The sequence below is a fragment of the Caloenas nicobarica genome, chromosome Z, assembly GCF_036013445.1.
Source record: "Caloenas nicobarica isolate bCalNic1 chromosome Z, bCalNic1.hap1, whole genome shotgun sequence".
NCBI classification, from domain to species: domain Eukaryota; kingdom Metazoa; phylum Chordata; class Aves; order Columbiformes; family Columbidae; genus Caloenas; species Caloenas nicobarica.
The window spans coordinates 12961019-12986030 of record NC_088284.1 but is presented as its reverse complement, the minus strand read 5'-3'; the positions used below and the strand labels follow the sequence as shown (position 1 = coordinate 12986030).

The 25012-nt window shown below is 43.9% G+C and overlaps 1 protein-coding gene across 3 annotated transcripts in view; it reads left to right on the top strand.

Moving 5' to 3' along the window:
• The window catches only part of KANK1 (KN motif and ankyrin repeat domains 1), a 127318-nt gene extending 105616 nt beyond the window's left edge, over positions 1–21702 (top strand). For all 3 annotated transcript variants that reach the window (XM_065655941.1, XM_065655942.1, XM_065655940.1), the window contains 9 exons: positions 6989–7207; positions 8040–8148; positions 9349–9558; positions 11574–11661; positions 13446–13665; positions 16359–16501; positions 17041–17241; positions 19977–20075; positions 20701–21702. In XM_065655941.1, the coding sequence (XP_065512013.1) occupies positions 6989–7207; positions 8040–8148; positions 9349–9558; positions 11574–11661; positions 13446–13665; positions 16359–16501; positions 17041–17241; positions 19977–20075; positions 20701–20763 (1352 nt within the window). In that variant the 3' untranslated portion in view covers positions 20764–21702. The remainder of the gene's footprint in view (positions 1–6988; positions 7208–8039; positions 8149–9348; positions 9559–11573; positions 11662–13445; positions 13666–16358; positions 16502–17040; positions 17242–19976; positions 20076–20700) is intronic.
• The last annotated feature ends 3310 nt before the right edge of the window (positions 21703–25012 follow it).

Here is a 25012-nt window from a genome sequence, read left to right as displayed (position 1 = left end):
AGTCTTGTAGATGGATGTCTTTCACAGGCAAGGAGTTTGCAAGGACGGTATTTAAAAACAACTGCTCTACCAATGCCCCGAAAAATTACCTGAGCATATTTGACCTGAAGATGCATGGTTATTTTGCCTCAGTGATCTTTGGAGTATCAGCTTTATGGTCACTTTTTGGAGCAATCCTGACTGAGCACCCCAGTGGAAGCATTACACTAATTGTTGTGAGGAAAGAAGCAACTTCTTGAATTAAGTTTTGAGAGAGCGAAAGAAGTGTGAAGCAAGTGGTGTGGAAGGTCTCAGGTGTTAGGAAAATGTGATGTGCCATCTGGTGGGAAGATCTTTCAAGGTTTTTCGGCTCTAACTTTCACCCAGAGGTGGGGAGGCAGGCCAAGGGACGATGGAAGGACCGAAGGAATGGTGGTGGTGGTGGTGGTGCAAGAAACCTCTGATGTCCAAAGCTGGTGTGTAGGACTGATGGTGTGGCCATGGTTGGCTCTCTGTCCGTTGCCTTTCATAATGCAAAACCAGCAGGGAACTGGAGAAAGCGGCTTTCTCTTACAGCTCTTCTGTTTGACAAAGTTTTGTAGCCTTTTCTCTCAAAGACTGTGTAGCTGAATGGCTTCGCAGCCCCTCTCCAGGCAGCATGGACCATGCTAGTGCAGTTGGAGCCTTGAGGTTTGCCTGAGGCTCAGGAGCTGGTGCTGTCTGAGGCGCAGGCATGTCGGTGGACCTGCCAAAACAGTGGGCTGCTACAGATCACACTGGTCGTCTGCGTCTAGGCAAGGGAGTGAAACCCTCAGCTTCTACTCTGCCACAGATGCATGCCTTAATCACCAGGTTAAGTTTCTGTACAGACGTGCTTGTTTGTGTAACAAACAGTACCCATCCATCTCTCCCTGCGGAGAGAGTGACTGATGCACGTGAAGCATTTTTGATATTCCCTGTAAGATAGTGCATGGTGCAAAACAGCCATGCAGATGGTCACATCTGTGTGCCAGATGAGTACTATTTGTTCACGTGTGTCTCAAAGAGTACAGTGCCTCATTTGCGGTTTTCACGTGACAGGTGTTAGCTATTGACCTGCTGGTTGTGACAACATATAAAGCTCAAATGCCTCTCTTGTTCAAAAATGGCAGCAACCTCTATTTTAGGAGCTGAAGCATTTAGCTGTGGGGTTTTTTCTGTTTTAGATACTCATTCTCTCAGAAGAGAAGCAGGGCCTTGGTCAGTAATTGTATTATAAAGTAGTCATTCAAGTGAAACTCCATAGACCTCTTTAAAGAGTTTTGATGTACCTTCCCTGGTCGTGTGTTAACACAAGCTTATTACTATTATCATTATTATCATTAGAACATTTGCTGTTTTCATTCTGCGGCAGCACTACATGGTGCGTTTGAATCTGAAAGCTGCTCTATCTCCTCATTTCTGCTTCAGTTAATAAAAAGTATAATTTGCCACACTATAATTACTTTTTTCTTTCAAGTCTGTTGCTGCTTAGAGAGTGGCAAGCTCCAGCCTGCTAGCTTGTCCCTTAGAGTGACTTGGGTAAAACCCCAGTTCCCGGCCTGTGCTGTGGCATAGGGATGTGATGTTCAGGCACTGAGCTTTGTTCAGAGCTCAGCTGCCATGGTAACAGGCTTATCTATGGACACTTAATGGCAGGAGATTCCCGTTTTTCCAAGGAGGTGGTGTTGTCGTATTTCAGGAACAACAAAGCATCAGCTGAGAAGATCAACTCCTCATAAATGAGAAAGAACTAAAAGTTCTGAGATTACTTTCCTGCTGTGCCTAGCATCATGAGATGCTTTGATCCACCACTCATCAGAGAAATTAAGGATGGCTTCCACTGAGGTTCACACGCAGTTGTCTTGGAAAAGAGAGCATTTCATAAATAAGATGATTAGCTGTTTCACAGACGTGTAATTTTTTGTGTTCAATCTTGTTCAATTAAAGGAATCAGTTTTCACTTCTAGTTTCAACAAACTGGCTTCACAAGCTAGTTTGGGATGGAGAATAGCTTCTCAACACAAAGAATATGGTTGAACTGAGAGTCAAAAAGAAACTGAGATTGTTATTGCGCTCCAATTTAAAGAGCACTCCTGTTAGAAGCAGCATTTTCCCTGGAGCCAGATGGTAGTTGCAACACTGATCTGTGCCTGGGTCCCAAGTGAATCTGGCTTCTGTCGGTTTATCATATAAAAAGTTCACGTGTGGCAGGTTTTTTTCCGGAATTTTAAATTCACTGATTCTTAACCTGGAAAGGCTCAAAAGTACCTTTTAAAATTAAACTATGCTTAGTCTTCTGGAGGTAACACATTAATCGGATGGATGGGTTAATATCAATCATTGTAAATGTTTAAATGTGACATGTTTGCTCATCATTGCCTTTTTATTTACCTTAGCATTTTTTTTTCTTCAGTAGTTCTGATGCATAGACCAGTATATTAAAAATTATTTCTATGAAAAAATAACTATTTAAAGAAAAAGCAACTTTATAAGATTCAAGACACTGGACAAGACTGTGTTCTTCAGTTACAGTAATTCCATGGTGAGCTTATTGCTACCATGAAGAAATCATACAGTGTGAAAGAGAAGTATTTCCTTGCTGTGTATACTCCAGACAAAAATTTATGCCATGTTTTTAACAGGGAGTCAGTTGTATCATTGGCTGTTATATTGTGCAAATAAATGCTTGTACTGGTCAACAGGTTAAAAATAAAATCTCTCTGCAGTTACCACATAGGCAACAAGCTCATGTCCTTTTTTTAGCTAGAAGCCTGTGATGTTCCAGCCAGAGAGCTAAGTTCTCATCCTGATGGTATTTAATTCCCTTGGCCTCATATGCACTGCTCTTGATTTCCAGTTGTATAAAAGTATTGTCAAGCTAAACTGGTTTTATAGTAATACTTAGGTTTAATTCCATCAGACTAAATGGAGTTTTTCAATAGCAGGTGCAGGCCAGACCTCTGTTACCACAAGCTCAGCACAAATTCAGGGGAAAAATACAGCTGAAAACTCACCCAGTGGATTCCCTGACCCAACTTACTACATAACCACTCATGCTCTCATAAATGGGAAGGAAGGTCTGCAGTTAGGAAGTGAAACAGTATTTTAGTAACAATAAATGGATTTTATAGGTGCCAGAAATGGCATGGGTAATCTGACATATAGTAGTTTTGCTGTCACCCTGGTTTAAATTGGTGAGATTTTCAAAAGAAGTACCATTTATTTAGGAGAAAACGTTCCTTCTGAAAAATTAAAACCAGGTGCTCTCATTCCCTCAAACCACTGGAACGAAACCACTGAAGATGCTTCAATCACTGGTTTCCTTCTGAAATTGATGGAAGTAGCTTTCTGCATAAGGGCTTATGAACAGTTGAAGTCTCTAAGTTTTGTCTTATCATACTTCTGCTTTTAAATTACTTGTTAACTTTTCCAGCATCCACTACTGTATTGCAAAATAGATTCAGAAATTCCTGGAAGCTCCATGCTGTCGTTAGCGACGCGATATCAACACCTAGAAACCGATGTCGAGTTTGCGTTATTCTCCTGCAGCAGTTAACTGACAAAAATGAGCTGGCTCACTGTCAGCATTGCGCACCCTGACGCGGTGTCACTGGGGAGGATTCTGTGCGGGCATACTTGAGATCTGTGTGGGGCGAGACGAAGAGTCTGTTCTCAGTTTTGTGTAGACTGCTGGTGATCTTCAGCCAGGTTTTCGCTTCCACACTTGAGAAGCGTGTGGTGCCTGCGGCCCCGACAGCAACCCTGCAGCCTTGTTGGAGGAAGAGGGAACTTGGCTCGTTCGGCATTTTGGTTTGGGCTGCAGTTGATTGGTCTGTTAAATGATTAACCATAGTGTTGGGTAGCATAGCTGCTTCCTTCATCCATTTTTCCAAGCGATTTCACTGGGTTTGCTCTCCAACATCTTGATATTGGCTGTCTTCTAAAGGGGAAGGCCTGAGAGCTGATGTTAAATGCTAATTAATGGCTTGCAGCATTAATGCTGTGTTGGGCTCAAAGCTGTCTTTCCTTGAACCTTAAGTGCTGTAAATGCGGTAAGTGTGAACATCTAACAGCTGTCTTGGGAGACTTGAGTGTATTGGCCAGTTTGTCTAATGCACACTTATTTGTTTTGTACTGGTTCCCAAGCCTTGGTGTCATCCTCTTTTGTCTTATGCTGGAGGCCGAGCAGGACACATCTTCATAGAATCATAGAATGGTTTGAGTTGGAAGGAACCTTAAAGATCATCTAGTTCCAACACGGCCTCCGTGGGCAGGGACACCTTCCAGTAGACCAGGTTGCTCAAAGCCCCATCCAGCCTGGCCTTGGACGCTCCCAGGGATGGGGCATCCACAAATTCTCTGGGCAGCCTGTGCCAGGGCCTCACCACCCTCATGGGGAAGAATTTCTTCCTCATGTCTAATCTAATGTAAATGTACTCTCAGTTTAAGGCCGTTACCCCTTGTCAGGTACATGCCTGTGTAAAAGTCTCCCTCCAGCTTTCTTGTAGGTCCCCTTTAAGGACTGAAGGGCTGCTATAAGGTCTCCTCAGAGCTGCTGCCTTCTTCGTTTGAAGGCATGGACAGCATGCCCCAGGTCCTGAGCTCAGTGTGGTGCTTTTCAGCCACCGAGAGATGAACCAGAAGAGGGAACCTACTTAGATCTTGTTGCATCAGTGGTGGCTTTAGCTAGGAGAGAGTCTGTGCTGCGGGGGAGGCAAGTCTGCTGCTGGCCTTCTCCTTTCTCTGTGTCCTACCCTGCAGCTCCCTCCCCAGCTGTGTCCCAGGGCAGGAGGGAGACACCTGAGGAAGTTCAGACTCTGGCTTTGGGCAGCTGAGCGTTGCTGAGGGGATCGACAGGGTGCACCAAGGTGCCATCAGCTCACGTCAGGCAGGGCCCCCCGTCTCCTCTGCCAGAGCTCTGCCAGCACCCTCAGCTCCGGCACGTATAAACCCACCCGTGTCCCCAGGACATGCTGCGGGTGTCTCAGCCGCCCTCAGAGGACTGTGGCGCCTGGCAGAGGACAGAGAGGCTTCATCTGACAGTAAACCCATGCAGCTTCAGAGGCTTTGCTGCCGCATCAGGGCAGCTTTCCTCCGCTCCCTCCCAAGTCCTCGGTGGGGAGGCGGAAGCAGAAAGGGGTAACCTCGTAAAACCAGCCGAGGCAGCTGCCACCAGCCGCAGCTGGAAGCAGTTCCTCCATTTGGTACTCTTTCATTGTAGCTGTCACTGCTCCAAGCAAGCGGTGGGAGAGACCATTCCCTTGTTTTTCAGCTAAGGGAGTTTAAAAATCATTGGTTTTGGCCTGGTGCTCCGTCTCGTTGGCAGCCCTCTTCTCCTTGGCTGGTGGATGAGGGATGACCCGACCAAGTCAGTCACCACTGCAGAGTGAGGAGGGGCAGGGGAGCAGGGCCAGGGCTTCCCTCTCGATCTCCGTGGGAGCCCATTTCGTCCCAAGTGCACGGGCACATCTCTAGAGGGGTCGCTCCTGCACAGCAAGCACCGGCTGCTGCCTTCAGCGCCCACTTCTGCGAGAGAGCAGAAACTTTTTGTCTACAGCTGTAGTGACATGTGTCTCAGTACCCTGCCGTTCTCCTTCCCGGGCAGGCGGCTTCCCTCCGGAGCCTGGAGAAGCCGCAGGCAGCGGTGGAAGGGGGCAATAGGTCTCGTTGCTGGAGAAGGCGCCTTGGAAGTGCACAAGGGGCGAGACTCGGTTGGGAGCTCAGAGACTTGGGTGGGAACAGGAGAAAAGAGGAGCAAGCTGCTGGGAAGTGGCGACGTTTGGAAAAATCAGCTTCGTTATGTCTTGTTATAGGAAAAAAAAATACTGAGGTGAAGCAAAAAGTGGGAAAGGCAGTCTAGCAAGAGCAGTAGAGGTGTCAACTGTATTTCTAAAAGTAAATTTTTTGAATTTACCATACTACAATCTGTTAGCATCCTGTGCAGTGCCGCTCATCTATTTGAACGAGGAGGCTGTGGCTTAATTCTTGAAAAGGTAAAAAAAACTGTGGAGGCAGAAGTGATTGAAGCAAGCGCTGAAAGAAGGAAGGGATGGTGGTTTAAGTTAAATGTTATCTTCTTTTTTTTCCCCTTGAAATGCTAGCAAGATTACTTAAGAATGTGTGTGTAAAAAAAAAAAAAGTGTGTTCCACCAACAAAAGCATTTGTGCAGCTTTGTAGAGCAGTTGTAATAGCACAGCTGGAGGAACTCCAGGAGAATCTGTAAAAGTCTGTGTGTAATTAGTGCTGCCTTTTAAACACACAAGGGAAAAAATGAGTCGATGCCAGCAAATCCGAAAAAAGAAAAAAAAAGGTATAACCCAAACATTTGGAATTTGGTTTAAATACAACTACTAGCTCAATACAATCCTGTCCAAAAGAAAAAAAAAGGAAAAAAAAAAAGAAAGAAATGCAGTGGGTGGGAGTTTGTTGCAGTTATCTCAGTAACTGGGTAAAGTATATAACTTTCAGAATTAGTGGAATGCTGGCAAAAAGGGAAGTTTCCTGAAAAGTTTCTGCTTTCATGGAAAATGACATTTCTTAATAAAAAGTAAGATAAAAAGGACGCTGCTTTTGCAGAAGGAACATGCAGAGCCCGCGAACGCGCTCTCCAGGCATGTCAGCGATGGGCAGCACAGCGAGTCCGCCTGAGCCAGGGTGGTGGGAGCTGGGATTACTGCGCCTACCAAAAGAGAAGGAAAAGGAAGGACCATTCCTTTCATCCGTTTTAAAGCAAATATCTTTATAGTTTTTCATTGTATTGTATGTTTTCATGGAAAGAAAAACTCACGGCTATTTTTTGGTGTGTTTTCTGAAAAGTATCACACCCTTTTCCTATTGGATCCTCAGAAAAGAGTATTGTAAAACACGTGTTGCCCTTGTTTTTTTCCAGTTGTTTTTTTGGGTTTTTTTTTCCCCTCTGTTTATCACAGTGTTGACAGAAATGTTTTAGTCTGACTCCTCTGTGATGCCTACTGTCTTCTCTGGCAGGTGCTACTTTGGAGTACATTCCTCACGGCCAGCTTGCAAACACCCACTTAACTTCAAATTTGCGAGCGCTGAAATTGGAGCAGGATATGGTACCTGCTCAGGAAGAGAGGAAGACTCCCCTGGTGGACGCCGTTCGGGGAAGGAAGTCCTTTTCTTCTCAGGACAAAACTCTCTCTCCAATTAACCTGACAGATGACCAGCTTGCCTCTGGCCTCTATGGTAATAACTGGCTCACATTCATCTTTCATCATGCTGATGGAGTTTGAATATGAAATACAGTTAAATGGGGTTTTCAGGGTTCTCAAAATTGCAAAAGCAGGGAAAGATGCAGCCACGGGGGCAGTTGCAGTGTGAGACCCTCCGTCTCCAGGTAGTGGTTAGTTTTTAAATGGCAAGTTGTAGTGCATGAGTGAAATGCCATTTAGTGTCTTCATAAGAATGATGTACTGAGGGACAAAGGGTTAATAAAATAACTTTTTTTAAAAAGGCTTGCATTTGTATGAATGTTTTTCATGTTTTATGCTTGGAGATGGGTTTGAAAGTTTTTTCAGTGAATACTAGAATCTGAAAGACCAGCCTTGACTGAACCTTTCCCACCCTGTTGAATAGGTTATTGTTAAATGAGCTGTCTGTACTAATGTGCTGTTTCTGGCAATTAGCTGCTGTCATCTGACAAGAAGAATTAAGATTTCTTTAATGGAGCAGAGTAGCCCATATCAGTATTAGGAGTCTTTCACAGATAGCAAAGAAAAAAGAAGTGTCTTTTCTTAAAGTTTTCTAAAGCATCATAAAGATTAGCAGCATGTTGGAGGATGGAAAAGTTAGGCTAAACTAGTTTTCCATTTCCAAAGTTGTTTCTGGAAATGTTCTTCTGTATTTCCAGTGTGCGTTTCACACCATGACTGTAAATAGAAAAAGATCAGAAAGCCCAGCTTCAATTGGTAAATTAAACAGAAAGCTGTTTGTTTTGAAAAAATTGTCTAAAGCTGCTGCAGTCAAAGCCGCCTGCAGATTTGTACTGATACATGTGCTTTGCCTCCATTGTCAACAGTGTGTACTAATAATGAAAACACACTCAAATCCATCATGAAGAAAAGGGACGGGAAAAAGGATTTGAGCAACACCAAGAAGAACCTGCAGTTTGTCGGCATTAATGGCGGGTAAGAGACCTGTCTCCAAAATACCTGTCATTGTAGCACTTTCACAGTGGGAAGGAAAGGAGGAGCCCAGGAGCTGGTGCAGAGCTTTAGTCCTACAGGCTGAGGTGCATCTGCTGAGTTTAAGGGTCAGAGGGAAGAACATAACAGCTGAACTCATCTTAATCACCTGTGACCCTTTTGTGCTTTCAAATCATACGTGGCATCAGTATCAAGTACCTGTAGATTACATTGCTGCCAAATTTAACACGGGAAAATGAAACAAACTCAGCCATCAGAATGTTTGTCAGGCAATATTTTAGTAAGGCAAACTTTAATATGTCTTTGGCAGCTGGCAAGTGCAGCATTGTGTTATGGAACAATACAGCAAGAGATGGTATTGCCTAAGAATTAAATTTTCTGACTTCATGTTTGATAGATACAGGAACTTTACTAGACAAATACAGAAAACAGTATAGAAAACTATGTTCTTTTAAAATATGATTTACCCCTGCAGAACGTTGTAAAGAACTTTTAAATGGTTTCACCGAAGTGGTTTTGTATAGCTTTTCTAGCCCTTTCCTCAGGTCATATTTTCTTTAGTACAAATTCCTTGTGCGCTACAGAGCCTAAATATTGCAATTAATTAATTTCATACATACTGACTAAAAGTATTATTGCTTATAGTGGGGGAATGTTGTCACACATAAATCCCTCTTAAGAATAGGCTTAGTACATAATTCATCAGCTTTTGAGGTTGGTGACTTAAGACAATTCATTAGAATCAGCATTATAATTGTCCAGATCATTTATATGTCACATAGAATACCAAAATGTTTTGGATCATCACAGGAAAAAATGTTAAAATTGTGGCTGTTGGCTTTAGATAGAGTTGTTAGCTTACATGCTTGTATCTACCTAGCAAGGCAACAACACAATTCACTCCGAACAAAGGAGTTTCATTTTGGGGCTAAGGCAAGGTCTGACAGAGTGTTAAGACTTCTGTTTAAAAAAGGTTGTTCTTCTTTCGTTACACACTGTGCACATAATAATCACAGTGCCGGTTGGTAGTGACTCTGCGTTCAGTGAGTAGAAAAGGTTCTGTGAGTAGAAGACAGGAGCACTAAGCCTTTGCAAGACATTTTTCGACTTGCCCCAGCGCAGGCGAGTTCCAACCACTGCTGGATGGCGCTGAGCAAGCGCCCCTGCCCGTTCTTCCCCCAGGTACGAGACAACGTCCAGTGACGACTCCAGCTCGGAGGAGAGCTCTTCATCAGATTCGGAAGAGGAGCGCGAGGAGCACGAGTACGCCGGCGGACAGCACACAGAAGAGGGGCAGCCCGTGCCCTGCGCTCCGGAGGTCTGCGCCGTGGGGGCAGAGAAGGACAGCCCCCCCCCAGAGTGTGAGGCCGAGGAGGTGGAAATCAGAGAGAGGTAAGCTGCTCACCCTCTCCTCACCACCTCTGAGGGGGTCACCACTGCCTCATTGCACAGGGTGAGCTGTGGGCTGTGCCCAAGCTGGTGGAGAAAGCGCCAGCTGCATCACTGCTCGACTGCTGCCCACATCCCTCTTCCTCCAGCGGGTAACCAGAGGGAGTTCCGTGGCAAAATGACCCTATGTGAGTGGGGAGGAGGTGTCAGAGAGTGTCCTTTCCAGCGGCTGACCTCCGCAACTTTAAATGGTCCATTTATATTGAGTCCCAGGCAGCTCCTCCCTGGCAGAGGCTCTTTCATTTGGGAGCAGGCAATGCCTTGTTATCAGCTTGGCCTGTAAAACAGTAAGTGAGCAAGCGAGTCTTGAACCATGCATGCCAGGTCAGTAGCCTGCTGGGAGCGCATCTTGCATTTGCACCTTCCACAGCATCTCAGCCGTGGCTGGTACTGCTCAGCAAGACGGTTGGGTGCAGCAGCAAGGAGGTCATCCAACCCTGAGGTCACATACTTCATATGAGGCAGGTACTGTGGTATGCTTTAAGGCCACTGTCATGCATTTGTTCAGCATTTCATGTCTAAGTTACTTTTGAAATAGCTGGTAATGAGCTATTTAAGGTAGCATTTGACAAGCAAGGCATGATTTTGTTTTGGCACATGGAGAGCAGTAGTGTGGTGAGTTTTTACTGATTCTTTATCAAAAGAAAGTATAAACATAGACAGTAAAGGGATATTTTATAGAAACTGAGTTTGCTGGATGTTTACAAGTATGCTAGCTTGGAAGATTATGTAAGTGGAAGAATAACAGTAAGAGAGCTAGGACAAAACTAATACGTTACGTTTCACTGGAGTTCTAGCTTAGCATCAAACTTAGCTGTAATTATCAACTGCTGAATAAAAGAGGTGCAGAAATTCATCATTATGAGTTATTCGTACGCCTTGGAGCTGTGAGTTTTGAAGTCCCCTGAGCTTTATTTTTACAGTACTGTAGGGTAGCCTGTTATTTCACAGGTGGCGTAAGTAGATGGGCAATTTCACAAAGGGGTTCTCTGATTTGTTTACCCTAGCAAGGGGTGATGGTGAAGAGGGGCAGCAGGACGCCTTAGATGGCCACATGTACTTGGGGCTGCCTTGGCAATGGTCTTTGAAGGGAGAAGGCAGGGCGCATGGCCTCATGAGACCAAGCGTGGTCCATATGATGTTGGAGCATTTCATTGCTCTGGGAGCACCAGCAGCTGGCTTCTAACCCTGGAGGGCTAAAATGCCTGCCTTACACACGAGTGTGTTAGCTTTTCCACTTGTTAGGAGAATTTTCCTGGAAAATTACCTGCGTGCTCTTTGGCAGTTTACAGGCAGAGATGGTTGGCTACAGCCTGGCATGCCATGTGGCACGTGTATGGGCCTTCTTATTTTTTTCAGCTGTTCCCTGAGCTTTGAAGTTTTTGGTGGAAAGGGTGCAGAAGTGAGAATATGAAGGGGAACTAGAGAAAGACTAAATTTCCAGAGTGGATGGGCTGAGAAAGTCTGGTTTGGGTGAACAGGATAAAGCGGGAGCCGGCAGGGAGGCAACGCCTGTGCCCTTTCACACTGGTTAATTCCATTTCCGTCACAACTATCGGCATTTCCTCTTGTTAATCAAGTAATCAAAGCACAAAGTATGTAATACATGCTCTGCAGTCGTAGAGCAGTAGGTGAGAATTTCCACTAGAAGGTTGCCAAGTCTAAAGCACAGAAGTGAGGTCTCGCCTGCTCTCCATTCCCACTGCTCCTCCCCCCTGCATCTGGGAAACACATTTTTCCTCCTTTCGGAGGCCCGTGGCCCTGCCAGCGGCTCCGTGTGCCGCGGAGGGAGAGAGTCCCCACAGAAAAGAGCTGCCAGAGCCTCTTCCGCATTGCAGCAGCTCATCACTTGCCTGAAAATGTTCACTCTCTCATGACTTTCAGAAAGGTAAATGTTTCTGTGCTGAAACATCGAGAGAAAAACTGAAATGCACCATGTATTCTGCTGTCTCCCTCAGATACGAACTAAGTGAAAAGATGCTTTCTGCTTGTTACCTGCTGAGAAACAACATTGATGACCCCAAGGCATTGACCAACAAAGATGTGGTAAGCAATGCAGGGCAAAATTCTCTCTGAGCTGCAACAGAAAAACTTCAGGGAGGGATAACTTCTCATTTTGCGGGACCAGCACCACAGTGGCTAGGCAGAAGAGGATTTCATCTTCCCTGGAAGAGTCACAAACTGCTTCTTCTATCAGGAGACTTTTGTGCAGAGAATGTACTTGTGTTTTGTGTGCTGGGGTGTTGTCATCCTGAGCCACACACATAAAAACAATAACATGAAAGCGCAGCTTCAACACATCCGTGCATTCACATATTATTTTTGTAAGTGTTGCTTTACACCGCTGTGGTTGGCTCTCAGGCCTCTCATTAACAGACTGCACAGGGTGAGGAGCCTGTTTTCTTCCCATGACAAAAGCTCGGAGTCTGTTCTGAAACTGAACGTGCTTTGCCTCCTAAGCACAGGGACACTGTTTCTGTCTCGGTTACCAGCAGAGAGTAAGGAGGATTAATTGTTAATGCTTAGTCTCAAGAAATAAGGTTGTGTTTGCTTCGAATTGCAATTGCCCAAATGCTTCATATAAGAATTGTCTGTGCTACTTTGTGAGGGCAATCTGAAAGCAAAGGAACACTGCGCAGTGGTACGAAATTGAATTTTGCATTTGTTACAGTTGTGTGGTGATGTAAAAGCAACAATCCAGTGCCAGCCTCCTCTACTACAAAGCATCTGCAGCTTCTTAAAGACAATAACATTGTCTTTAATAACATAACAGACACAAATATCGTCTGTGTCTAGTTACAACATTTGTGGTCCGGTGGGGGTTTTGAAAGGTGGTTTAATATAATAAGGTCGTGATGAGTAGTTTTTAATCACGTGTTAGTCCTTCAGGAGTAGTTTAGGCATTCAAATAACAAATGCTTCAGGGCAAGTCAGAGTTGAAAGTGTCAAAAATGTCATAACCAGGTGATAATCTCTGTCTTGGAAGTGTAATTTGAATTTACATGTTTCTTTCTTGTGCTTCAAGTCTTTGCCAAAGCATAAGTGGTGCTTTGTATCTGAAAACTGCAGACTAATCAGCTCTTGTTCTCTCTCTGCTGATAAAGAAGTTTTGTCCAAAAAGGGTAAATTTCAGTACAGCTAGAAATCTGTATAAATTGTCCCAACCTCTTCCAACATACTGAGATCTTGTAGTTGCTGAAGGAATTGCATCACATGCCGTGAAAGCTATAAATATGTTTATTCACCCCAAAACAGTATTTGCTTTTTTCATGACAGTGTGATGTTGTTGGCTCAGGTTCAGCTTGTGATCCTCTGTACTGCCCAGCTCTTCTCCTGCAGAACGGCTGTCCAGCCAGTTCTCCCATACTTCGTGCATTTGATAATTCATGCCTTGGGACTGGGCCTAATTGAGTTTGCATGCTGTTAAGTTCCCAAGAAATGTGCATTTCCACTGCATGTAGTCTTGGGTTCATCAGTGATTTATGAACTTCGTTAAGGATTTCATGGAAATAGTTACCTCAAGTCTTTTTTCTGTTCAGCAGTATTTGATACCCATTAATCCTGGGGGTAACTTGTCTTAAAATTCCACACCCTCAGAGGTGAACCATTCCTGAAAATCAGGTGAAATGAGAGGAGGTAAAGAATTGGTGTTTTAAAGAAGGGTTTAGTCAGAGGGGAAGCTGCAGCCTGTACATCTTGTTTGTGAGCTGAATACTTTCTTCCCACATTTGACTAAAAAAGACTTGACCTCCTACATCACTGACTTGTGGGATGGAAAATCCTTTAAATAGATTGCCCGTATGTCAATTTTTATGTCTTGGTTTTGGCAGAGGTTTTGTTTAAATACCATCCAGCACGAGTGGTTTCGTGTCTCAAGTCAGAAGTCAGCTGTTCCTGAAATGGTTGGAGACTACATAACTGCTTTTGAAGAGATTTCTCCTGCTGTCCTCAGACATATCATCAATATGGCAGATGGAAATGGAAACACAGCTCTGCATTACAGCGTCTCACATTCTAACTTCGAAATTGTAAAGCTGCTTCTGGATGCAAGTAGGTTGACTTGTTTCCATATTTTTTAAAATTATTTTTGATTTTTTGCAATCCTCACAGGCCAAATTCTTGATGAGCAAGGGGTCACGTCTGTGCTTCCTCCAGCAGCTGTTTTAACTGTTAGCAGTTACATGGTGGCTCACTTGGGTAGTCTAGAATCCTTGTTTCTGCTGCTAACTTTGGAGGTAACGGTGTGGGGTCTTGAAGAAGTTAGTTACAAAAACACTCAAGTAAGAGTTGACCAGTGTTCGTGACACTTGGGTAGATCCCTGACTGTTGGACTGTGGTCCGAGTTCAGCAGCACCAGCCCCCAGCAGTTTTCTCTGGAGGCAGCACAGCTGCTGCTCAGCCAAAGGTAGGGTGCTGGTGGAGGAAGATGAATTCAGGTATAAACATTGACGTTAAACATTCAAAGTAGTCTAGATTTGTCTTACTAGAGCAATGCAGAAGATTTTTCTGGCCACTGCCTTGGCACTTTTGTACTTCCCTCCTGAGAAACTGGAGAAATACGGCATTTTGCCATGCAGGAGCATTTCCCTGATCCATGAGCAATGTGATGATGCTTCATTTAGTTGCTTTTATTGTTTCTTTCTTCTCTCAGCCCCCTTCCCACACACATGCAAAGAGGGTAATGGCAGAGGGGAGACTCCAGAGCATCTGCTCCCTGCACGTGCTAAGCCAGAAGGCAGTCAGCAGAAGGTGTCACATGTTGAAGCTGGTCCTAAGCAGGATGCAATCTGTTTAAGCTAGTTTTGTTCCCTGGCTGAAGTTTGTTTCCCTGAACTGGTTATAAAACTTGTCACGGTTGTGAAGCTTAACCAGACCAATGACATGGCTGGAGTGTAAGCCAAGTGGCAATATTTACAAATCCAGAAGGGTGACATCAGATAAACAAGGATATTAATGGTACAAATCTCAACTTTGATAACCCAGTGCATTTGCTGCTGCAAAGACTTCCTGGGCAGGAGGGTGCTTTGAAATCTGTGGTCCCATTTGAAGGCAGCCTGTTGGGAAGAGTGAGTCACGGCGGGGGAATGCAGGGAATGTCAGGAGCACAGTGAAACGGGGCAGACTGGCTCTGCAGCGCAGCGCTGGGAGGAACCTGCCCCTCCGCTGCCCTGGGTACCTCAGGGAAGCGTGAGCACCCTCATCTGCTGCTGGGAGGCTGGACTGCTGTAGTTTACAGCAGCTGGTGTATTTCTGTGAAGACAGCGGGTTTTAGCTGTAAAATCCAACGACCGGGACTAGTGCCAGGTGTGCAGGAACACGCTGCACGTGCCAGTGCTTGGGAAGTATTTGCAAACAGGCAAATTCCTTCAGGTTTCTACTGTCTCCCTCTGGATCATGTTTAAATGGTCACTACAGTACGCTTTGCAATATTGTTATATCACAGGCAGATTCTTTGTCCAAGAACTCCACATCTGTGTGCTTGGTGGGAAGAACAGATGAGACAAGAGACTCTTCGTATCACCATGCAGTGTTACCAAGAGGACAAACAGGAAAACAGTTCTGGTCATTAGCCCTATAGAAAAGGAGCTGAAATATCTCGGAAAACACCTCTACTTAAGTAGTCTAGTCAGGGTAGGAGAGCGTTACTTCCAATAATTATTCACTACTCATGAAGTAATGCATGTAGCAGAGTGTAATGTTCTGTGGCTTCAGTGTCTTCCCAGAAGTGACTTCTGGAAGTAAGGTTGGGCTACTGGTTATAAGGTATCACAGGTGATGTCTGTGGAACATGAAAAAATGTACATTTTCTTACATCTGCACTTGTATTGCTTCTGCAATGTTCTTTTCACTTAAAGAAAAAAAAGTGCCTTTGGTAATAAATCTGAAGGATATCCTGAAGCATTTTTGCTTGTTAAGGTATCTGTTGCGCAAGTTAAACCCAAGCCTAGAGATACTGTTTATGTAAGTATGAGTCCTTGCTTTCCAATACGATGAGCACACTGAAAGCCCTGCTGCCTGGTAGACTAATAACCCTGCTGGATTTCTGCAGAATTTTAGGGACAGAGAGACACTGGAGGTTAGACTTCAATGAAAAGGAGAACTCTTGTCAGCTGCTGGCACTAGTTAGAAGATTTGATTGTATTTGTTCCCAGAGTACTTTTGCTCCCAGTCAAATCCTCTGTAGAGCTGGAAACAGTCTTTAATTGAAAGGATTTTTCTGCAGCTCCAAAACATGTCAAAGTACACTTGCAGATCTTTAAAATAACACCAGTTACAGGAAAATATTTGTGCTGAAGAGAAACAGCTTTTCCACTGACCATGTTGCTGGGCCTTTTTTGGTTTGCAATGTGGATCCCCTCAGGAGAGGAGCTTAAAGACTCTCCGTATGGTATTCCTGGGGTTCAGACCCATGACTCCAGTGGTCATGTCAGATTTCAGACCACTTGCTTTTACAAAAGATAAAAAATGCACAAAGAAGGCCCTGAATGATGGCATATAAAATGGCTTTGTGCTCTCCTTTGTGTTGCACACATAGTAGCAGAGAATCCTTTTCTTTCTCAGACTCAAGAGCACCCCTGTTTATGTTTTTCTTCCCCACTTTCCCTTGAATTGCTTCTATTATGAGAGCAATTGCTGCATTTTCTTTTTATAGGCTGTTCTACTAACAGTTTATTCAGTTCGTTAGCACAATTGCTGCTTTTTGGGTTCCTGCTTTCCAAAGAAATTATCTCATCCCTCTGCAGATGTCTGTAACGTAAATCATCAGAACAAGGCCGGCTATACCCCCATCATGCTTGCTGCGCTTGCAGCTGTGGAAGCGGAAAAGGACATGAGGATAGTGGAGGAACTGTTCAGCTGTGGGGACGTGAACGCTAAAGCCAGCCAGGTCAGTCATGGTTCACGAGACACCATTCCTACTCCTGTGGCTTTTTATCTTTCCTTCCACGCTGCCATCCCTGCTCCATTGCAGGCTTTTGCACTTATTCAGTCTCACCTTCTGCGATCTGTGATGTTTGTGTTTATGTTTTTGGTTGCCGTATACAAAACAGCTGTGTAAGAACAGTTGAGCCTCAGGTCTAGATCTCTTCTAAAAATAAGTATTTTATATTATATGAAAGAATCATTACTGAATTTTAGGAGTCATTTACAAATTCTGCAACGTTTAGCTCCTTCCAAGGAACTCCAGATGTCTGGAGATAGATCTGCTATCTTACTTCAATTTACTAAATAGCTATGTGAATGCAGGGTATATTATACATAAAAGGTGTTTAAATTATGGTAAGCAGAGCCTTGAGTGCTGTATAAAATAACTATTATCTTTTTTTTTTTCCCCCTAGAAGAAGCACAGTGCCAAAAAATCAGTGTGCATGCTTTGTCGCTGATTGTCTGTGTGGTGATTTAGGTTTTCCTCTTCTTTCCATGCAGGCTGGTCAGACCGCACTGATGCTAGCTGTGAGTCATGGGCGGATAGACATGGTGAAAGCTTTACTGGCCTGTGGTGCAGACGTCAATATCCAGGATGACGAAGGCTCTACAGCTCTGATGTGTGCTAGTGAACACGGACATGTAGAGATTGTCAAACTTCTGCTGGCTCAGCCTGGGTGTAATGGCACCCTTGAGGACAACGTGAGTTGCGTTTCCTGACAGTGCTTCATCAGATAGTTTCTCCACTCTGGAATGTTTTTCTAATTCAGTTTTTTTTTGGTGCAGAGGAGAGCTGCTGAAATCTTACGTGAATCTCTGACTAACAGCACCAAAGAACCAAATGCATGAATCCTCTGCGTAATGGTAGCAAGTGCTGTGATTATTTGGCTAGTGTCTCTGCTTTTCTAGCAGACCTACCCAGTAACTATTTTTGTGGTTAGCTGTAGATGTAGGTTTAACCCGGTGGGCAGCTAAAAACCACACACACGGCCATTTGCTTACTCCCCCCACCCCAGGAGAATGGGGGAGAATCAGAAGAAAAGGTTAAACCTCATGGGTTAAGATAAAGACAGTTTAATAAGACAGGAAGGGAATAATAATGATAATAATGATGATGATAATAATAATAATAAATTAATAAATAAATAAATAAAACCAAAAGATACACAATGCAATTGCTCACCACCCATTGACTGATACCCAGCCAATGCCTGAGCAGTGATCGCTGCTCCCCGGCCAGCTCCCCATGTTTATTGACTGAGCATGACATTACATGGTATGGAATAACCCTTTGGCCAGTCTGGGTCAGCTGCCCTGGCTGTGCCCCCTCCCAGCTTCTTGTGCACCTGCAGCCTTCTGGCTGAAAAGTCTCTGACTTGGTATAAACATTGCTCAGCAACAACAAAAACATTAGTGTATTATCAACATTCTTCTAATACTAAACCCAAAACACATCACTATACCAGCTACTAGTAATAAAATTAACTCTATCCCAGTCGAAACCAGTGGCAGTGGCCAGAATCACAGAATGTCAGGGACTGGAAGGGACCTCGAAAGATCATCCAGTCCAATCCCCCTGCCGGAGCAGGAACACCCAGTTGAGGTTACACAGGAAGGTGTCCAGGCGGGTTTTGAATGTCTGCAGAGAAGGAGACTCTACAACCCCCCTGGGCAGCCTGTTCCAGTGCTCTGTTACCCTCACTGTGAAGTTTCTTCTCATATTTAAGTGGAACCTCCTATGTTTCAGTTTGCACCCATTGCCCCTTGTCCTATCATTGGTTGTCACCGAGAAGAGCCTGGCTCCATCCTCCTGACACTCACCCTTTATATATTTATAAACATTAATGAGGTCACCCTTCAGTCTCCTCCAAGCTAAAGAGCCCCAGCTACCTCAGCCTTTCCTCATAAGGGAGATGCTTCACTCCCTTAATCATCTTCATGGCCCTGTGCTGGACTCTCTCCAGCAGTTCCCTGTCCTTCCTGAACTGAGGGGCCTAGAACTGGACACAATATTCCAGATGCGGTCTCACCAGAAGAGATAAACCATTTGCAAGGTCATGGTAAAACATCTTCCTTTCTCACATTCCTTCCCCCTTTCCCAGGAGTCTTCCAGTTTTCAGTTAGGACCTTATCTGGTGATTTAATGACCTTCCTGTGTTGATTTCTGTGTCCATGGCAAACACCAGCCCTACAGTTCTCTTCATAGAATGTTCACACAGTATCCACACCATGACTTACAGGTTCGGCTTTGGTCATGAAGCTACGTTGTCCTAACAATAAACAAATACAGGCTTGACAGTGCCAAATGGGACACTTGCATATTTCTTGTTCGCAAAGATCATTGCAGCCTACACTGTCAGCAGACAATTGGATCTCCAGACTGCTCAAGCTTGAAAATGTTGACTTAGCTGGTTTCTTGCCAGTACTGTGTTCTCATTAACAACATCAGTTCTTGGGTTATGTTTCCGTTCTTCCTATTGCTTTCACCCACTGAGCACTGAAATGGAGCCTAGGTTTGGGATTTGGATGGCCGGTGGGTGGTTATTTGTTGAAGCTGTTGCAGAGAGGCAGAGACATGATTTCTGTTCATTGACTTCACCTGCTGCAGAACCCAGCTCAGCTGCCCGGTGGTGGGGGTTGTAGCCACGTGATGCACCAATTTCAGGAGGGGAAGGAAGCAAGGAAGGCACAGTTGGGGATGTGGCAGCTTTGTACAGCTGTGACCCTCTGACAGCTCAGGGGTTCACATCGCAGGTTGTCTGCTTCTTCCTGGACCAAAAACAGTCTATAGGGAAACCAGCAGGTCAATATATTACCCTTTAGGCAAAAGTAGTCTTTGCTTCTAGTAGCCTCAACAGCTATGGTTTCTGAAAGCAGTATCTTCTGAAAAACAGAGGAGACAGTATTTGACCAGAAAAGTCCATTTGTTTGCAGTAAGACCTGCATCAAGGAGCATTTGGAATTATGAATGCAACTGCTCTTAGTGGGAGCCATAACACAACAATTATCATGATAGTACAGCAATTATAATGATATTTGATTAGCATTTATCCCTCCCTTATCTTCTCTTCCACTCCTCACTGACATTGTCGTTTCTCTCAGGCCAATCTTCTGAAATCACTGGTCTTACACAGCACTACATGTAACGTTATAGTGATAATGGCGTGCTTATTCTTCCTCAGCAATAATCGAGACTCCTCATTGAGCGAAATTATGAGGCCTCTGACAATTGGACTGCCTCATAAAACAGCAGTGCAAGGCCTATTGTCACTTAATTATAATAAAAGAAATTAAACAAGACTCTAAATTAACCCAACTGTCTGAGCAGTGGGGCCTCCACTTCATAACTTCCCTTCTCAGTAGGCTGTTGGGGCTTTTAAGAGGTCCGTTAATGCACATAAGCACTAATTCTGTTATTTCTTCTTTTTTCCTCTCAGGATGGCAGCACAGCACTTTCAATAGCCCTGGAAGCTGGACATAAGGACATAGCAGTTCTTCTTTATGCGCATGTCAACTTTTCCAAAACCCAGTCACCGGTTAGTACGCAACCTCCTGCAGTTTACATTTTAACTTGCTGCTCTTGAACATAGTAGTAAAACATAAACAAATTACACAACCACACTCAGCAGCTGTACAGCCATACAGCATATCAATTTTCAGGTTTATTCACAGGGTAATTTTTATGCTGGTAAGTGAAGTGTACATTTTTAAATACCGGTTGTCTGCAGAAGGCTGGACCCTTGCTGGTGGATACCTCCTCCCTTTTATCTGGGGGTGAAGACAGCACACTAACAAGGTTCACTGACTGGCTATTGTGCAGAGGTACTGTTCCATTACTGTAATGCTAATTATTGACCTGGTCACCAAAACACAGCTGTTTCTACAGCTGTCCTAAGTGTTATGGCAAATATCTACCTGCTTTCAGAGCCTCAACTCACTGTCCTGATAAACTGCTGCTAAACATTTTGCTGTCTAAACAACACGCATGTGCAGTTAGTAGGTCGTGTGGTAGCTGGCACTGTTCTTCCTCAAATGAAAAAAAAAAAATTAATCTGTGCAATTAGAGGCAAGGAATTGAGCAGGGTGCTTGTGGGCGCTGTGTTCTCATTTGGCTGGCTGGAATAATTTCTCTTTGATTAATTGTTCTTTCCTCTTTTCTAGGGCACTCCCAGGCTTAGCAGAAAGACATCTCCTGGTCCCACCCACAGAGCCACGTTTGAGTAGTAGTGCATGAATATCTGTAAAAATCCCTATGCCATCTTTAAGCTGCTAAATGTTACTGTTTTACTGAGACAGATACTGAATGTAATTGTCTTGTGCCTGAACTCACCAGCAAAGTGAAAGCAGAGATCTAGTGCTAAAGATAGAAAACTGTAAACTTGAAGCAAGCCTATAGTTAAGTAGTGCTCAGCTGAGAACCTTAGCCAGAACTGTTCTTTTGCTCACCTGCTTGTCTTTCTGTACACTGGCATATATCCTGTTTTTCTTTGCTTTAGATTATCCTTTCCTATGTTATATGCAGCCTAAGACTTCTAAAGCTATCCATGCAGGGGTCTCCCCGTGACTTGTTTTTAATCATTCTAAAACATATTTATATTTACTGTGCCTAGACTTTATCACAGTAATGTTTTAATAAATTTCATTCCAATGTGATTTTGGTGTTTTTAATTACTTTGAAATTCAGAAGTTGCAGTTGCTTATATAGTCAGCTCCATGGATCTTGAGCTGGTGGGTGAGTGGGTAGATGTTGGGGATAGAGCCTCTCGTCAGGTCTGAAGTTCACTAAATAAGTTGTTGCTAATTGGGGATAATGTATAACTTTTTATATGAAAGATACTAGTATCTATAAAATTAACTCGCACAGTATTTTCAACATTTTATATTCCTTAATAAATAAAAACTACATGAAGAATTACATGTCCTGTTACCATATTTTTATTAACTGCATCAGTCTATAAGCTCCATACATGTTTATTGGAGAGTAAAATTAGAGGTACCAGCTGTATATTCCCCTTGAGTGGAACCGAGCATAGTTCTCGGTGCATATTTATGGAATGCTATTACCTTGTCACATTCACTTTAGTCATGTGTATTGAAATGTTTGAAGTGCCTTAGACTCTTGCCATATTTTCAGAATAAAATTTCATTATGCTGTTTTACTTCTCTCCTGTTTTACGTGTGATTTGTCATCTTCCAAATATGCAGAGGCAAAGCAGGATGGATTGGAAAGACAACGCAGGGAGGACTGGATAGCTGAACCCTTGGGGGTTGCTGATGCAAAGAGCATCAGTGCCCAAACTAGATTTTTCCTGCTGACTGGCAGAGTAAAAAGCTTTGCCTGAGATGATCTGCCTTCACTGGTCTTGCACTTGCTGCGAAGGCTGTTTGTGAGAGAAGTGGCCTCTCTCTTGGCCATGTGCAGCATCATGGGGAGGCATCAAAGGGTGGTGTTCCAGCAGTTTGACCTAGCCCTCTGCCAAGTAATTACCAACTGAAATGAAAGTCTTTGAGCTTTATCTTCCAAGCAGTCCTGGCAGCTTAGTGAAGGGGATGCTTTTTAAAAGGCACCAGAGCGGTTCCTAAGCTAGGGCCTCCATATCCTTGTCAGTTCAGACCTACTTGAGGAGACAGAGAAACACACTTCAGTGCTTTCCTTCAAGGGACCTATACACTTCTGTTCCTGTGTGTCTCTCCTCACTGTTTAAGTCCTTATCAAACAGCTTTTCCTATATAGTCCCTTTGGAATAGGGACCCACTGAAGCCATCTTTATTCCACTTGGCCTATGTGGGCTCGGTGGCTTGGACTGAATGAAGTTTCTGTGAGCTCCCTCAGAGCTGGTTTGGTCCATCTCTGTAGATACTAGAGTCTTTCTGCTGAGGGGCACATATCTTAACATAGCTGTCCCAAAAAAGGCCCCCTCCACTTGGAGGTCAGTCCATTTTTGCTACTGCCCCCCTCTGGCCAACTTTCTTCCCACTCTTCAATTAGCATCTAACACTGGATGCTGTCTCACCTGGGTCCTACCTGCCAGTTACAGAAGTATGTCACCAGTTTGCCAAATTACTGTGAAAATAAGGTCTTCCCTCTGACACCAGACTGGTGGCAAGTGGCAGCAGCAGCTGTAAAAGATTAAACAGAAGAAAATGCCGCTGGCTTTGCTGGCCGCGCTGGGTCAGAGGTGGTGGGTGCAGGCTGTCCTGTGCAGCAGGGAGCTGAGCTGTGCCCCACACCTGCCTCCACGCCATGTCCTGAGACCTGGTCACGCGCAGTACAGGTCACCAGCACAGGCTTCCCAATAAAGCCCTCGTTCACTTAGGGGCTGGGTGGGTTTCTCATTCCGCAGAATTAGTACACGTTGGATCTCTCTGCCTTGGGCATGGCAAGAGTGGCTTTTGTTTAATTTTCAGATCTGTTGATCTGCCACCTCTTCCAACAGTTCCAACAACTGTCTGGAAAGCAAAGTCAAGATAATCTGCGCTTGTCTTTATGAGTTTAAAACACACATGGTGCTGGAGATAAACAAATCAAGCTGACGAAGTGAAGAAAAAGGGTAACTGCTTTAATCTTTCTCCAGAACTTGTTCAAATTTTACAGAAAATTCAGTTCACTTATTTGTACATACTTGCCTGCATCTAATGGATTAAACTCTTGTCTACTGGAGAGACATTATATTGCCGGTACAGAATTTGGATGAGGGACGGGTTTCTACTTTTGGTTTTACCAATAATATAATCTTTATTTAGCACTGGTTTGACCCAAAACAGTCTAATTCTGCTTTCTTAAGGAAGTTAGTAATCATACCTTTAACTCTGGGAGTTGGACTTGATGACCTTTACGGGTCCCTTCCAAGTTGAGATATTCTGTGATTCTATGACAGCGGTTTTAAAGCCTGCAGCTTATTCTCCAAAGTCTCACTGTTAAAGAGTATGCTGAACCATTGAATAATGTCTTCTTCAGTAGTGCCACTGTATTGCTGTAGGAGATAACTTTAATTAGTAACATGTTAAATAGATCTTTGCCCAAAAATATTTTTTTAAACAGTGATCTCTCTTGCTGCATTACTACCTTGCTGCTGTGCTGCATTTGCAGGCATGTACATTTGTACATACTGTAGCCTGAAGCTAAAAAAAAATTTGAAATGCCTGTGAATTTAGCTTTTCAGAGCAGAGGGCCATGACAGTTATTTTCTGGGTTGGCACAGGTCCCTGTTTCTCCTTCCAGAAATCAGTGTGAGTCCTGGGTGCAATGGGAGTCCTGGGTGCACGCCTATTGTGGAAGAATTTTTAAAACCTGGTCCAGTGGTTTAAGTGACTAGTGGCACAGGGAGAGTCGCCAAATGTACTTTAATACATTTTTTTTTTTAACCTGGAAAAAAGCATAGGAAGAGGAATGTGGAAATAAACGCTCCTTTTTTTTCTTTTTCTCTTTTCTTTTTTTTTTCTGTTTTTTATCCCTGTAGAGAATTAGTACATCAGAAACCAAAATATTGGGGGTTAAATTTTTTTTAGTGATTCTATTGCTTTCTAATGGCCTTGACTGCCAGAAGTCTGGGGAGGAATATGACCCTTCCAACAGCATGCAAGAGTCAGGTTATGCAACTCAGAGTTCCTGGATTTATTTAGATGCCATTTTCCTGGTAAGAGAAATGGTTGACCCAGAATTGGCCTCCTAGAGGTCTAGAAAATGTTAGATGAAGCTGTGTACTCTGCTTTTCTGTGCAATGTTCAGTTTCTTCCCAAAAGCTCTGTGCCTTGGTGTAAAATGCCTTGTAAAGCAAAGTGCCCCAGTTTTAGCTGCATGGTGAAGCAGACTATTGTGGTGTGCCATGTCAGGAAGATTGCCAAAAGCAACCAAAACTTTGGATGTGTTGGTGGAAACGGGTGAAAAATACCAAATAAAGGGATTGGTTTACTGAGTCATTGAATATAATTTCTGGCCTAAAATCCTATTAGGGGAGACTTCATGGACTGAGCAGTAAAAAAAAAAAAAAAACCAAACAAAAACTTCTCTTAGCTTCCCTTAGCATTTGTTTCCCATGGATGGCCCTCCTGTCTCCAAGAGGTTGACACCTGAAGCGGTTCACACTGTGGAAGTCAGGCCCTTCCCTGGGAAATAGTTCAGAGGTTCCCAAAAGCGTTTGTATCCACCAATGCCTTCTGCAAGCAAGTTTAATTCTACCTGCCAATGCTGGATAGAATTCATCACAGGTGCTGGGATTAAGGGGTTTACTGTGCATACCAGCTCTTAACAGAGCTCCCACCGACACTCTCCTCAGCATTTGTTTTTCAGTTCAGATCAGATGATGATTGACTCAGTATATTCAAGCATGATGTTGTCACCACCTTTGAACTCTGACTGTCAGTGAACATATAAAAGCTCTGGCACTTTTTCAAGATTGTAAAATACGTCACTGTCTTTTTCCAGTAATACTGTCACACATCAAGTGAAGCCGCCACTTACAATCACCCTAAG